Genomic DNA, 16,174 nt, shown 5'->3' with positions numbered 1-16,174 from the left:
CTCGCTAACATTCCTCTCTCTTCTTCCCTCCTTTTCTTTTGCATCCGGTCCAACAAAAAACTGTTACAAATATAATTAAGATGAGTAAAGTTTAGCCTAAATTACAAAAGGGGTTTATTCAAATATACCTCTGGTATGTCAGAAGATTCATAATCCCTTGTTGCAAATGTTGGAGCCATTTGGCTGAAATTAGTTAACAGATTTCATGCATGCTTGTGCCTGTCATTCTTTGGTCATGCAGCTATTCTGGCCTCCTATTGGTTAGATGCATTTCAGCTGCCGTGTCATTTATTGGCATTTGCTTTTTGGATTTAGAACTTGGAAAGCAAGGCAGCATATTCATACATTTTATTATTTAATCTTAGACCGTGTTATTCTCACATTACTGTCATATTTAGGACATGCTCATGCCTTTGAAGAGTATTTTTTATTGGTCAAGAAAGTGCAAGAAAATAAATTACATAAACAACTTGTTTTCATGATGCGCGTGGCAAGACAGCACCCCCCCCCCCCCCAGATACCTGAATGTAACTGCAACGGCAGTTACAGAAAAAGTAAAATATGTGCAACTCAAGAGGCCTTTAGGTCTCATCTGTTTGCTCAGCTGTTGGACGGGACAAGTTGGAAGAAAAAAAATTATGTTTTGTATAAAGATTTGTATATTCTTAAATTTTGATTTTAGTGGCTTCACTCAGCAACAAACTGGGGAAACTATGATGTCACATGACCAATAGAATGACTGAGTAACAGCTGTTTTTTCTCTTTGGAAGTCTATGGGCTTTTGGCTTCTTGGAGCCAGCGGCTACTTCCTGTTTGGGTAACGGGGAGGGGTCACTCAGTCCTGTTCTCATTTTCAGTCAATGGATCAAACTCTGCATCAATCAAAACATCCACTGTGCGAGTGACCAAGCGTTTGCTGCCACCTGCTGGAGGTCCTCCCCACGTCCATGTCACTATAAACAGGCGCCACACATACAGAATCATGGTCACGTGAACAGGCACACAGCTGACAGCGGGGATGTCAGCTGTGTTGCTATTTTCTCCATCTTTCCCCTCAGCGCGCACGCACGTCCCCCCTCACGTGTCTGCTGCGCTGCGTCGGGACTGCGCCTGGCGCTCCGAGTCCGAATCCGAGCAGCGGGCCGAGCTGAGCCGGGTCGGGACCGGACATGTCCCTGCAGCTCCCTCCATGCGTGATAGACTGCGGGACTGGGTGAGAACACGCGGACACGCGTTTATGCTGTACACGAACCATTTATGTCACCCTGTGCGCGTGCGTTCGTGCTGTTGGGGTGCTTTTAAAGGGACAGTTCACCTGTAACAGAAAGCAGACACGCGCCTTCTGCGTCACAACATAAACATAGCAGGGATAGTGTGTCTGTTGGAGGTTTTGACCTCTTCATTTCCATCCATCACCTTCACATGCAGAGCAGACTTTCCTCCTGAATTAGGTTCTTCTTAGAGCTAGTTTAGACCTAATTTGGGGTTTTGTGTCTGGTTTGGGTCCTTTATGGCATCTGGTCCAGTTTGGATCTGGTTTCAAAATTTTTTTTCGTTCCTGCTTAGGATCTAATGTGGGCTTAAGACATCTATAGAATCAGTTCATGTTTGACTCTGGTTTTGGACTGGTTTTGGTCTGGTTTGTGCTTGGACCTTCACAACTAGAACAGGTGGTCTGAAGTTCTGTAAGTTGAGTTGTGCAGACACCTCTGATAGCTCTCTGTTCCCCTGCAGATACACAAAGGTGGGCTATGCAGGAAACACGGAGCCGCAGTTCATCATGCCATCCTGTAAGCATCCCTCTAACATGTTCCTCAGCAGAGATCCAGCCTCACATCTGAAGAACTCCAAATTCAAAAATACTTGATTCCAGTGACGTGCGGTGAGGTTAATGGCTGGTGAGGCACTGACGTCATCAGTCAGATTTACAAACATATGAACCATACTGAGTAACTTATTCACCATTTAATTGACAACAGTTAACGTGTTTTGTTTAAAATATCATTTCAACATGTTTTTTTTCATATGCAAACTGCAGCATAGAAAAAAGCACAAACGTTATTATCGTCTTACCTTTACTTGTAAATAAAGTCCATACGCCGCTCCTTCTGAAGAAAGTGATTTGCCGCTTGCTATCACTTATTCTATTGTTTTTTAGCGTCATAATCTCAGGGCTCACCGGCGCCCCCTAACATGAGGCACGAGAATGTCTGGCCTCACCCAGCGGCTTTTTCGCCGGCGTTTAGCGCTCAGCCATGGCCGGCCCTCCCTATACGCGAATTACGCAGCCGCGTAGGGCCCCCGTCACCTGCAGGGCCCCGAAGTGGCGAAAAAAATAAAAATAAAAAAGACCCAAATCTGGCAACCCATTTCATAGCACGTCCGTACCAACGTGCGCTCTGAATGTTGTGCAAAAGAAAGTTGCCTGCACTTCAATGATCACCTGAACCAATCTGGCAACCCAGATAATGACGTTGAGCCACTCTTAGCAACGATTGGCCAACATCACTGCATCGCAGCCTGGCACGGTGTGCATTTACGAGCGCATTTTGTTTCAATAAAGTTGGGGAAAAGAAAAAAAACGAGCGAAATTTGTCACTCTGATCAAAGCGACAACAATAGAACATCATGCCACAGAGATTTTATCCATCAGGAGCTGAAAAAATATGAAGAACTTCAACCACAAGGTAAGTTTGGAGGATGTTGGGGCTTTATTTTTATATTATCCAGCATTTCTGTGCAGCTGCGCAATTTACGTAAAATACTAATCGATCCGAGGTGAAGATTGCACAAACGACCCCTGTCGTAAATTTCCCATGGAAAACTGGAAAATAATTCTGATACCAAAGTTTCCAAGATGAGGTCGGACATGACCTTCCAAAACGGTGAAGAGTAGAGAAGAGTAGATAATGACAACTGCGATGGCTGATAAATGTTTTAACTCACGTTATAATATTGTTTAATTGTTTTGCTAACACACATTTAGTGCGTTCTGCATTTTCTGGTTTATGTCAGCATAAAAACTGCTGTTTATTATAGCAGGTCAGGTATTCTGAGTTTTTCAACAATGTGCCTTAAATCTTGCATTGGCATGAAATAAAATATGGAGAATCAAAACTGCCAGATACAAATAGTAAATAAAGGTTCTGATTTATAAATGATAAACAAAAGAAATGTACTTATTTTAAAATTATGAACATACAAAATAATAGACAAAGAAGTGTATAAGTGCTTATATTTCCACTTATACTCAAATTATTGTTCACATTATTTATAAATGGGTACATTTATTTCTTATTTGTATTTTGCAGTTTTGGTTTTACATAATGATGTTTTGCACAGTTCCGTCTCAGCTGATAGTTTCTTCTGCTCTCAAAAAGTATCAAGAATTATGGAGGTGGTGCAGCATCCACATCTCAAGATGTTCCTGACTTCACTGAAGATGGAATCTCAGGTCATTTAATAGCATGTAGAGTCATTTAAAAAACAGTGTCTGCATAAACCCTTTTTCATAATACGCAGCTGAAGAGTATGGAGCTCCAAACTGTTCATAATTAAATTAATACATATGATCTTGTGCAAATATACAATCAAACAATAAATCTCTCATAAATATATAAAAAGATCATGAAATTGTGAAAAACCTGCACACAGATTTTAAATGAGCCACTAAACTATTAGTAGTTTTCTGCTATAGTTTTTTATTAGTTTTATCATTGATTATTCTATAATAATAATTATTGTTTTTTTAGCTGCAGAAGAAACTCCTGTCACCACATCTTTGATTAAAAGAGAAAACGTTGATGCTGCTGCTGGTAAGTTCAAATTTACCCAATATGGAACCCAAATCAAACTTATTGTTTCATTATTACTTAACAGAAAGTTATACATGTGAGCGCACACAAACAAAAGTGAAGGCACTTCTTTCCAACATTCTGCTTCCAGCATCACAGCAACTTTTCACTGTTTGCTTTTATTGATGTTCAGTATCTCATGTTCCAGAGGCTCCAAGAGAGGCATGTATGAAAGAGGAGCCTACAGGATCCAAAATTCCACCTACCGGTACCACAAATCCAGTTGGTCCAGATGAATGACCAACCACACTCTCTGATCCAGAAAGAATGGATTTGATGCAAAGAGGTCCTTTTCAGACTGAGAAAGACTCTGACTTTCCAAAATCCCCTCATTGAGCTGTTGTGTTCTTTATGTTGGATTGTTTTATCGTTATTTGATTTTCTATTAAGTTGCTGTTTTTAAAAGTTGGAGTTTTGGGAATGTCATTTGTTGAGTGCCTAATGTTACATTAAAAATATATATCTATATATATATATACATTTGTCATTCTTTTTTTTCTTTGCATTTAAAATTTGTTCTGCACCACTTAATGTGCATCCAACATGCAGGCAATATTCTGTATTCAATTCTTCAGCAGCAACAATAATTCACAAATGTATTAATAGAGAGATCTCATCTATAACAAAAGTTGTGTTTTTTTGGTGCTGCTGATCAGTTAGAGGGCCCACAAATTACATTTCGCTTAGGGCCCCCAGAAGACCAGGGCCGGCCCTGCGCTCAGCACAATAAACACGTCCCTCACATACAGTTATTTATAAAAACAAACACTGTACATCATATACATCTGCTAAATTATGTAAACTCAGCTCATATAGTACAAGTGATTGAACTGACATACAGAGAGACAGCAGTACCGTCTGACTGCATAGGTATTGCGCAATCCAAGGTGAGGCTCAGCGGGCTTGTGCCTCATCGCACGTCACTTAGTATCTGAACCGGCAAATGCGGAAATTCAGCGATGTTGAAAAGAAAAAACACCCAAAAATGGTAAATTTAAATGGAAAATGACTGCAAAGCACAAATTACTGATTAAATATAATAATTGAATTTATATTTTCTCTTTTTTTCCCATAATGCCTCTCCTGACTGCACGTCACTGCTTGATTCATCTGAGTACATAAATCATGTCAGTTGTTTGGGTTTTTAATTATTATTAATTTATTTTTTGTAGCTCTGAGTCTGCAGTTGATTAATTTGAGGCTTGTTTAGAAGAACAAACAAGTTTGAAAGGCAAAAAATATACATAAAAAAAAGTCAACTTTAAAATTTTCATCTGGTAATTTTACATTTTTTTGTACTTTATAAGATAAGAATTGCTGGACTGTTTGATTTCAAAACATTTCTACCTATTTTTTGTCTCATTAACTTTTTGCAGCTCCAAATATGGTGAGCTTGTTTTATGTCAACGTTCAATTTGAACACACAGCTGATCCGTTTGGCTCACACTTAGGGATAGCAACTAAATGCAATGTATAGAACCTCAAAGAAGCTCAGAAATCTGTGAAAATGTTTTAAACGTTAGCAACTGTAGATACTGCCCCTCAAAATAAAACAGACAACTTCCTTTAATCCTGAAGAAATCTCTGTCTGCCAGAGACAAAGCTTACAACCAGCGTGGGTGCTGATAATCTTCGGCCAGCATCCACACATCCACAAAAAGGAAAGATGAACATGCCAGAGCATGATCCTGATCAAAATTGGACCAATGTAGAATGAAGAAACCTTCAGCAGCCTGCATCTGTGCTCGTATGGTGCCGGGGGAATTTACTGATTTATTGTAAAGCTTGGACTTCATAAACTCCAGGGTATCTGAAATCAAAGTTTATCAGAATCTGATCTGCTCGGACTTATAACTTTCCCCAGGCATTGCCATTAAGGAGTCGGCCAGTGTGGGGGAGCAGGCGCAGAGAAGGGTCACTCGGGGAGTGGACGACCTTGACTTTTACATCGGGGACGAAGCTGTCGACAAACCCAACTATGCAACCAAAGTATGAGCAGCTGCAGGAGCTAGAGGAGGTTTGGAGGGGAGTGAGAAGATGATAAAGTGCTGCTCTGTCCTGCAGTGGCCTATCCGGCATGGGATGGTGGAAGACTGGGATCTGATGGAGAAGTTCCTGGAGCAAGTCATCTTTAAGTACCTGCGTGCCGAACCCGAAGACCACAGCTTCCTCATGGTGAGACCAAGTCTGTGCTTTAGTCACAAACAGTTTTTGGATCAGAAAGTTCTCCATGGGGACATTTCCAGATCCCTGGGTGGGTTTACCATTCCAACAGGAATCTGCAAAAGATTTGGTATAAGTTTGATGGGAATTTAGAGGTCCTTGGAGAAGGTTGAGGGGATATGTTCTAGATATGTTCTAGACCACTGGTCCCCAACTCTCCGGGCCATGGACCAGTACCGGGCCGCAAACATAGAAAAATACATACAGTCGATTATTTCCATTTTGTTTTATTTTAGAAAACTACCAGATTATCTCCTCCACATCCTTCCATGACATAGTCCAAATCCAAATCCAACCCCCCCCCCCCCCCCCCCCCCCCCCCCGGCTTCTCCCTATCCATCCAATTGTAGGAGCATTTGGAGGGGTAGGAGCATCTGAAATAGTTTTTAGAATGGGAAACCCTCGCGGCAGAGAGCTCTGTATCACTCCGCCGCGAGGGTAAGCCGCTTCGCGCTGTGCTGCAAAGGAGAAACACATTTCTTCAAGTGGGTTTGCTCTAAAGCACAGAAGTTTACATTTAAATGTAAGCAATGACTCTTCGTTTTTGCATGACTTTTTAAAGTTATAAAACTGATGTTATGCATTTCCCCAGCACTGCCAGCTACATGCTAACGTGCATGACCAGCGACTATATTGATGACGTCATCGAGTGGGAGTAACGTCCGAATTTGAAGACACTATTTTTCCTTAACTCTAAAGTTGTAAATGGGACATTAAAGAATTTTCCTACAGCAAAGCTAAATTATGCAGGCACCTGTTAAGAAAGTTTAGCACGGAAGGTACTCCTTTATGTTAAAAAAGAAATGCACAATGAATTAGGATTTAGTTAAAAACAGCAGTCTTGGGGCACGGATGTCCAGGGTTTGTCTAGTTTAGCAATTGGCTATTGTTCATATTTAATGACTATGTTCTCTGTTTTTCTACAATTATTGGTGTGAAGCCCGTTGAGACAACTGTGTTGTGATATTGGACTATATAAATAAAATTGAATTCAATTCTTTAAAAAAAAAAAAACGGTAATGTTGTCTTTGTTGAATAGTTATAAGTCAGAGACAACTTCTACAAATCAACCACTTTTTAAGTTGAATCTTCATCATCTGTAAAATATTCTCCTAAAAAGTTACCTTAATATTTAAAGAAAATATAAATCTCTGTGGTTTATCAGTTAGTTGGTTATATAAAAAGAAACTATGACATATGTTGTTTGGTCATTTTTTTTTAATCATTAGTCGAGGTTGCTGCATTGAAGGAATGTCATATTACTGTTGCGGCTTGAGTCATGAAATGTCGGGACTTTTAAGTCATGAACGCCATGCTGTGTGTGCATGCGCAGACCGAGCCCCCTCTCAACACGCCAGAGAACAGAGAGTATCTGGCAGAGATCATGTTTGAGACCTTCAACATACCAGGACTCTACATTGCAGTTCAGGTAAGTTAGACCTCCACCTGTCCCCGGGTCTGGACAGAGTTCTGGCTGTAAAGACTTCCTTTTATTGTATGGGTTCATGCATCAGGCAGTGCTGGCGTTGGCGGCATCTTGGACGTCCCGGCAAGTGGGGCAGAGGACTTTGACAGGCATCGTGATCGACAGTGGAGATGGCGTCACGCACGCCATCCCTGTGGTGAGAGGCACGCACACTTTAACATTCACTGAAGGCGAAGCAGCCTCTGGCTGAGAAACATGGCTGTCTGTCACAGGCAGAGGGCTACGTGATTGGCAGCTGTATTAAACACATCCCCATAGCAGGGCGGGACATCACCTTCTTTATCCAGCAGCTGCTCAGAGACAGAGAGGTGGGAATTCCTCCAGAGCAGTCAATGGAGACCGCTAAGGCAGTCAAGGTGCAGACCGCTCCTCCAATCCCCTTTGATTATTGTAAGAATTCCTGAACACAGGAGCATTAAAGTGTTTGTGTGCAGGAGCGCTACTGTTACATCTGTCCGGACATAGTGAAGGAGTTCACAAAGTACGACTCTGATCCAGGAAAGTGGATCAAACTGTACAGAGGAGTTAACACCCTCACCAACTCTGCCTTCCACATTGACGTCGGCTATGAGCGCTTCCTCGGCCCTGAAATTTTCTTCCACCCTGAGGTGAGGACACATTCTGTTCCACAAATGCAAAACCCAACTGTTGGTGCAGGCATACAGCAGAGGGAACCCAAGATTGACTCTTGAGGTGCTCTGTAGCAGCGCCTTAAACTCCCACTCCAACCATATTTGCATCTACTGTTCCAAGTAGTCTTTTAATTATGATTATGCGGTTCTTAGCCAAATTCAAAAAGTCTGTCATTTATAAGACATAGTTTCTGCAGGGCAGCAGGAGTTCATTAGAAATTCACCTCTGAGTTGTGGACGGGACTGTTGACCGCCTCCACTTATTTTCCATTATTCCTTTGTTTACACCAGGGGTCGGGAACTTATGGCTCACGAGCCACATCTGGCTCTTTTGATGGCCACATCTGGCTCGCAGACAAATCTTTAATTATTAAAAAAAAAAAGTTTCATTGGACCAGTCCTTCTCGGGCGCGATGCAATGCCAGTTTGTACCGGCCTAAAACCTGTGAGTTGCTGTTCCGGCAGATACGCCCTCCCATCTTTGAGAATGAAAAGGGGAGGGGTAGTGGGCGCAGACAGCAAGGTGAGCGGCGCTCTGATTAGAACACGCTGCCCGTCACACACCACACTGCAGCGTGTGAGTAATGCTGTACTGACAATGTTTGGCTCCACGTCTGGATGTGAGCAGTCTGTCTCACATCTAAAGAACATTCAGACCAACCTACGATCACGTTTAACGGATGGAAGTCTCAACGCCTGCATGAAGCTTAAACTCACCACCTATCAACCAAACAAGACCATCAGCAAAACCATGCAGCACCAGAAGTCACATTAATGCTAAGAAATACTAAGCATTTACTAGCAACACCATAATGTAACGTCCCTTTCTCACACTGAGGCACGGAGACTTAACCTCTTTTAAGGTTCTTTATTCTGGTTACTGCAGGCCGTAACAAACGCCGTACAACTTATTCAGCAACTCCTAAATCTCTCCTGACGAGAGCGCTCCCCCAACTTTATATTCACCCACTCCTGCATCTGCCCTCCTATTTCCTTATTCGGCCCATGGCTGAACCCGATTGGTCTAAACTTCCCAACGACAGGCTGAGCGACAGAACTGAGAGCCAATCAGCATCTTTGCTCAGTTCGCTAAAATAACAATTTTATTAAAAAGAATCCACAGACTTATTGTACTTTAAAAGTGTTGAAATTACACAAAATGCACACATTCACTTATATTTTTAGTTTTAAACATATTGTATGGCTCTCACATTTAAAAATATGTGGCGCTTATGGCTCTCTCGGCCAAAAAGGTTCCCGACCCCTGGTTCACACTCTCTCCCGCTAGCTTATAGCCCCTCAAGCACGCCCAAGCTAACATTAGCATAGCAAAAAGAAACCTGCGAGCAAAATCATAGCTTTTAATCCGTACAGTTTTGATCCAGATTCCAGCTCAGACGAGGAAAGTAAAGAAATTAATGAATCTTTTAGTCTGCAAGTGGATGAATCAAAATTGTAGTGGAGAAAGCGAGACGCTTTTTCAAATCGCTGGTTTTTGTTTGCTCCTGAGCCAACACAAGATAAATAAAGAAATACACAGAAACGCAGTTTTAATCTTTAAATACTTTAAAAATGTCATCCCTCATGAGAACCACTTCAATGAAAATCATGTTTCCGGTGTTTTTAAAATGTTCTTGGAGAATTTTCTCTTGATGGAGGACAAATATAAAGGAAATTAAACTCAGCATTCCATTTCTGGATATTTATTTATTCAAATCGTTGTGAATAAGAAACCTTGGGTGGGCCACAAGCTCCACTCCATTTTGACGCCTCCATTCTGCAGACAAATAGATCCATGTACGTCTTTGTTTTCCTCGTCTGAGCTGAAATCTGGATCAAAACTGTACGGATGGATAGATCCAGTATTGCTCACCATTTTTGTTGCTACGCTAATGTTAGGTAAATGGTGTGAGGAGCTGTAAGCTAGTGGGAGAGAGAGTAAACTGAGGGCTCAGTTATGGTTGATGGGAAGGAGGTTTTCTGAGTTGGCTTCCAAAATTTTAAATAGTCTTTGTGTGTGTCAGATAAATGCATCTAGACATTAAAGAAAAACACAATTAGAAACAACAGACCACAACAAGAATCAAGTTTCTCATGCACGAGGGAGAAGAACCAAATGTGACAGAAAAAGGCCCACCACGCTTCTCTTCTCAAAGGATCTGCTCCTCCCCTTGCTGCTTTTATTAAGAACACAAGTTGGAGGTTACAATTTCAAGACAAAGAGAAAAGTTCATTAGGGGGTGTCGTATAATGACCCATTTGGTGGATTCTAAGTTCAAACAGTATTCCTTATCAGTTCAGGACAGTGTGTCGTAAAACCCCCCTCATCCTAACTGGGGATGAGAAACAGATGAACAAACACACAACTGTTTTCTAAAAAGGTCAATCTGAGTTAACATTTAAACACACATTTAAACAAATACATTTAAACAATGATAATAATAAAACAATTTCCGTCACATTGTGATTGCAGTTTAAATTTTAGACCTTTTCCAAGTTTTTAAGAGGTTTCCATACATGAAATGTTCAGGTGCTCTGGGTTGATTACAGCCCACAGGCAATATGATTGTAGAATTCTACAGCCCCATTTTTCCCAAATCTCTTGACAATAAATGCACATTTTTAAACTTTCTTTCACAGTTACAATTTTTTTAGAAACAATTTTAAGATTTATAAAATGAGTTTAGCATAAAGCAAGGAAGTAGAAGGTTGAATGGTTTTGGTGCTCTGAATTTTCTATAGTTCTTCAGCCAACTTTAAATTTAACAAGAAAAATTGTTTTTTTGAACTATAGATTTTGTATTTTTAAAATAGGGACAGGAATGCTATGTGCTTCTGTTCTCTTTCAGTTTGCTAACCCTGACTTCACACAGCCCATCTCTGATGTTGTGGACGAGGTCATCCAGAGCTGTCCAATCGACGTGAGAAGGCCGCTCTACAAGGTCTGTGGATGTCATCATGGCAACTGTAGGGAGTACAAACCTCAGCAGACATGTGGCATGTCTGAGCACTTTTCATTTGGCCACACTCAGATAATTAGTTACCTGGAGGAGCCTGCATGTGCATCAGTCTTTAGTGAAGGGACGACAGCTTTACTGCTTTCAGTTCTAATTTTGCAGAAATGCCATTCAGGGAAATCATGACTAAAACTAGTTCCTCTATAATTGGATCAAATGTGGTTAGCTTGATGATTTGACCTAATGCATTTTTCTGTTCATCAGAACATCGTACTCTCTGGTGGCTCCACCATGTTCAGGGACTTTGGACGTCGGTTGCAGAGAGACCTGAAGAGAGTGGTGGACGCCAGGTTGAGGCTGAGCGAGGAGCTGAGTGGAGGACGGATAAAGGTCGGGCAGGACTGGCCCCTGCTGGTGTTGTGTTTTTGCCGCAGCTCTTACTTGTTTGTGTTTTTGCAGCCAAAGCCAATGGAGGTTCAGGTGGTCTCTCATCACATGCAAAGATACGCTGTTTGGTTTGGAGGGTCCATGCTGGCGTCCACGGTAAACTTACCTAACCTCACCTGTTCTGTTGAAGCTTTTGCTGCAGGTTTTCGTGAATAGCCTGTAAGAGACAAGATACACTTTTGCAGCCAGACTGTAAAGTTGAGGTAACCAGAGAAGAGATTCTGATAAATGAATCCAAGCTGAATGAATCCAAATCTGAAAGTGTGGCTCAGTCCAGTTATTTTATCATTGAACCGCTACATCTTTTCCACAGAAGGGTCACAGTTGTCACAGAAAAGTGGAGTAGTGAGCTTTTATTGGCCTTTGCTTCCATCAGTTGCAACTAAAAGCGCAGAAAAAAAAATCCTTTTTTGCTTCAAATGGCAATCCAAATCCACTCAGACACCCCTGATGTAATCGGGATGTACCGGTAGGCGGAGCTTTACCAGTGCGTCACTGTGAGGTCAACATGTGGAGGTTGTTTTGACTTTTTACCCAAAACTTGTTTAAAAAACAACCTGTGTTCCTCATTGATGGCTTATTGATTTTGAATCAATCTGTTACAATAAAAACAGCAATAATTGCTTAAATCTAATTGTAAATACATAACAAAAGATAAAAAAGGAAGAATTCGTATTTGTGTTTCTTTTTAAAATAGAATTTATTAAATTCACCTGCCTAGTATCTATTTAAAACAATATTTTATATTTTCCTAAAGACTCAAACTTATATCCTTTTTTGCACTGACACAATTTGCTTGTTGGTGTGTGTTTGTGTGTTGATGTGTGTGATGTTTTATATTTGTTGATGTCTTGTTTGATTTTGTGAGGCTTTGTCCTTTGCTGCTTTGTTGTATGTTCTTGGGTGGGTTGTCTTTGTGGGTTTATTGTGTTGTTACTTTTGATGTGTTTATATTGCTGTTTGTATTTTGTGTTTGTTTATTTCTTTTTTACTGTTGTCTATGTTTGTTGTCATGTTTGATGTTGCGTCTAGTGTATTTTGTGTTCTTGTTTGTTAAATTGTTGTGTATGTTTGTTGTGGGTAAATGTTGTGTGTATTTTGTTTGTTTAATGTTTTTTTTGTGTGTATGCTTGTTGTCATGTTTTATGTTGTGTCTTTCGTTGTGTGTGTTTTGTTTATTGTGTTTTTATTGTTGCGGATGTTTGTTGTTGCGTTCGATGGGTGTATGTTGTTGTGTGTCTTTTGTTCGCCTCGTGGGACTTGTATAAATCTCACGTGTGTTTGTCATTGTGCGTGTTTTGTTCAGTCGGAGTTCCCTCAGGTGTGTCACTCCAAGAAGGACTACGATGAAGTGGGCCCGAGCATCTGTCGACACAACCCCGTGTTTGGCATCATGTCCTGACGACGGCGTCAGCTACACCGCACTGACCCGTTAGCATGCTAGCCTGTTGCTCAGCTAAAGTCAAAGCCAGTAACCTGTTAGCTCCTTAGTTTAGCCTGTTACAGTGAAGCATGAGATTCAGAGGAAAGCCAAGCATACAGAGTTTTATTTTGTTAAAATAGTTTTGTTTAGAAAGACTAGCGCATGGGTGAGCAGCTGCTTTACTTATGTCCATCAAGCAACACCACAGCTGCAGCTTCTGTTTTTGCTTGTACGTGGTTCTGTGGTTTAGGGGCCCCTTTCACCTAAGAGACGTAAGCTTGAGCACAAAGCCTATATCCAAAATAGAATAACATGTGGGCAGAGGACAGAAACATGCAACCAGGCAGACATTGCTGCTTCAGTAAACTCAGAATAACGAGAAAACAGTTCATATTTTTTACATACATTAATCACACTCCCATCAAAACAAAAGCACAGTTTTAGTAACTTTAAATAGAAAAAGCTCTGAAAAAAGTACGATGATGTTTACTGTCGATGATAACATTGCAGGTGCTCTATGATCAAATCCAGTGGTCAAAACGAAATCTGAAAATAAAAACAAAAGCAAAGAAATTTAAAAGTTAAAAGACTTAAATAACATCTTAGACTAAGAGTTTATTTATGAAAAAGAACATTCATAAATGGTTCTACTGCGAAGGACTGGCGAACTGTGTAGGGTGAACCCCCATCTAGAGCCCCCAAACCCCCAAAAAAGATTAATGCGTTTGGATGGATTGAAATCTATAATTGGGACATTATTTTTGATTTTAAATATTCCAAAATGAGGTGCATTTTATTTGTGTTAATGTTAAAAAGTTTTAAACTAATTTGGTCTGCATTTTTTATACCGAAACTATTCAAAATAAATCCAGGTGAGGATTTTCCATTTTAGTCAATAATAACTTGAGTTTTCTGACAGTGAGAACTCTCAGCTTCACATGGGGACAATGTGAGCCGCAAATCTGACAGAGCCTATTTGTACACTGATCAATATCAGTTTATGGCTTATCTGAATTGTATCAACCTATTCGATGTACTGTAAATGCAAAAAAGGATTTCTATGCTTAGAGTACTTTACAAAATCTATTTTTTAGATTCTAACATATACCAGTCATTAAATCTGTCTTGATGTTTGTGAGAACACAGATAATTTTAACACAGGACTTTCAGAGTAAATAACATAATTTTTCTCATTTAAAACAGTGCAGAAAAAATATCAGAACATTTACACCCAGCTATGTTGAAAGACTTGCTCAAGGTTTGGATCATTTAAAAAAATCAGGATTCGTGTTCCAATAATAGATTGATCCCAGTGATGAAGTGAATAAAATGACATTTTCTTTAGAAGCAACAATTCTATACAAACAACTGCAGAAATATTTTTACTCTACAATCACATTATATCTTGTGAAGAAACTTTTGTCATTTTGTTTTATAAACTCTCATCTAAATATTAATTTGCTTTGATCATCATTGTGAACTGTGTGAACACGAAAGTGAAACTGTGAATCTGACGGATCCTGCAGACTCTCATGACGAGCAGCCAAAAGTGCGCTCAGGTAAGCCTGCTCCAAAATAGGTTGAATTCACAAATAAAGTACTGGTAACCAGAGCAGTAAACACCGACTAGAACATATACATATTTATAAAACAGTTCTGCATTTTCACTTAGCCCACTTCTTGAGATCATTTGAGGTACTGATTGTAGTCCTGCTGATCACAGGAATGCATGTGTCACTGTTTTGATGTAGCATTTTACAGAGGGGTAGTCCAGAAAGCAGATTATGTGAGTTAGCTCGATAAGTTTGAGGCTTTCAGTTCCAAAAACTGAGGTATGTTTCAGGGTATGTCAAGTTGTCATAGCAACTCATGCTCTGAACATAATCTGGTCTGGCGCAGGTTTAGTTTAAGATGAGTTGGTTTCAGACTGGTGATGGAGCATGGCCTGCCCATTTGAAGATTATTTAGGGGACAAAGAAGCTCAGATAATACAGTCCTTTCGGCCTCGAGAGGAGATTGTTATATATAATTGGAGACTGCGGAAATCGACAATCCATTGAAAATCCATTGAAAATTGTACTTGCTGTGCACGCGCATTAATTCAGGGTTACAGAGAGGAGGTTTATTAAGCAAACTCATAACCGGTGTTTTGGAACCGACATACCCAGAGTAAGCAAGTTTAGGCTGACTTGCGCAAGAGTTCAGGGTTAAAGTCAGGGTAGAGTAATCTTGCTTTCTGGAATACCTCCCAGTTGTTGTTTGCATGGCTCTGCAAGAACACCACTGGCCACTAGGTTGCACCACATCTCATTCTCATACTAGAGGTCGCTGTGGACACAGCAGGTGACACCAGCACGTCATTTTGATAGGAATTCAGGATCCTCTGTGACCTGAACCCCCTTGACAGCAACCCAGACGGCTGGTTTTTGATGTGAAGGAACATTTTAAGCACAGAAACTTCCACCCTAAGCTGACTGCACATTTGGTTTCCTTCTGAAGAGCTCACTGGTGTCTGACTCCTGTCAATATTAAAGCAGCTTCTGTAAAAATTGTGCTGTGGGTTTCTTCACACACGAATGTGTCATCTCTTTAAGTTTACTAGAATGGACTGGGTGGAAACAGAACATATTAATCAGTAATTTTGTGAAAACTCCCTTTTTGTCACTTTTTTCAAGTGTTCAGTTGAACATCATCTAAACCTGGAGTTTCCAATGAGTCTGTGACTCTGCATTTGACTCCTCTGTGAAGGGAGCGGTGGGCTCAGTGGTTCACTTTGGAGAAACATGAAAGGGCCCCCAAAGCTTCCACATAAGGAAAATACCTGCGATGCAGAATCCAGCCTGTGTCCAGGTGAATGCAGAGGGGTGGGTCACGAGACCAAATCATGGGCAAACTGTGGTGGGATTCACTGTAGAAACAGGAAAAAAAATGCAGAATCCACAGGAACCTTTCATCCCCCGTGCATAAGAAGGATATGATTAAAACAGGGAGATATTGTGTAACGTATTCTCTTAAATTATCCACAGGCTCGTCTCAGGGACACTCTTTATGCATAGCAACGACTCCCATCCTAGGGTCGAACCACTTTTGAAGTGGTTAATTTTTTTCCAGTTTATTCCAAATACTGGCCTCAATGAACACAGCTTTCTTTT

The 16,174-nt window shown here is 40.6% G+C and overlaps 1 protein-coding gene and 1 long non-coding RNA gene across 2 annotated transcripts; both read left to right on the top strand.

The window, feature by feature from the left end:
• Positions 1-943: 943 nt before the first annotated feature.
• On the top strand, positions 944-15,571 carry actr3b (actin related protein 3B). Its single transcript, XM_004080835.4, has 12 exons — positions 944-1,213; positions 1,735-1,790; positions 5,719-5,843; positions 5,919-6,029; positions 7,411-7,506; positions 7,592-7,699; positions 7,776-7,919; positions 7,998-8,171; positions 11,045-11,137; positions 11,417-11,542; positions 11,612-11,695; positions 12,906-15,571. The coding sequence occupies exons 1-12, from the start codon at positions 1,170-1,172 to the stop codon at positions 12,999-13,001; spliced, it is 1,257 nt and encodes a 418-aa protein (XP_004080883.1). The 5' UTR covers positions 944-1,169; the 3' UTR covers positions 13,002-15,571.
• LOC144988169 (uncharacterized) lies at positions 3,324-4,141 on the top strand. The gene is made up of 3 exons (XR_013651998.1): positions 3,324-3,454; positions 3,753-3,815; positions 4,003-4,141. It is a non-coding gene; the product is annotated as an uncharacterized LOC144988169 (long non-coding RNA).
• Positions 15,572-16,174: the final 603 nt, after the last annotated feature.

Source organism: Oryzias latipes, chromosome 20 (genome assembly GCF_053564925.1).
Source record: "Oryzias latipes strain Hd-rR chromosome 20, Olatipes_Hd-rR_3.1".
Taxonomy (NCBI): Eukaryota; Metazoa; Chordata; class Actinopteri; order Beloniformes; family Adrianichthyidae; genus Oryzias; species Oryzias latipes.
This window is presented reverse-complemented; position numbering and strand designations above follow the sequence as displayed.

Bases quoted from the DNA above. Each gene is read 5' to 3' on its own strand.
- actr3b (XM_004080835.4), top strand. From the start codon at position 1,170: ATGTCCCTGCAGCTCCCTCCATGCGTGATAGACTGCGGGACTGG. The intron at 7,920-7,997 runs GTGCAGACCGCT...GTTTGTGTGCAG, and splicing joins AGACCGCTAAGGCAGTCAAG to GAGCGCTACTGTTACATCTG. The intron at 11,138-11,416 runs GTCTGTGGATGT...TCTGTTCATCAG, and splicing joins TGAGAAGGCCGCTCTACAAG to AACATCGTACTCTCTGGTGG.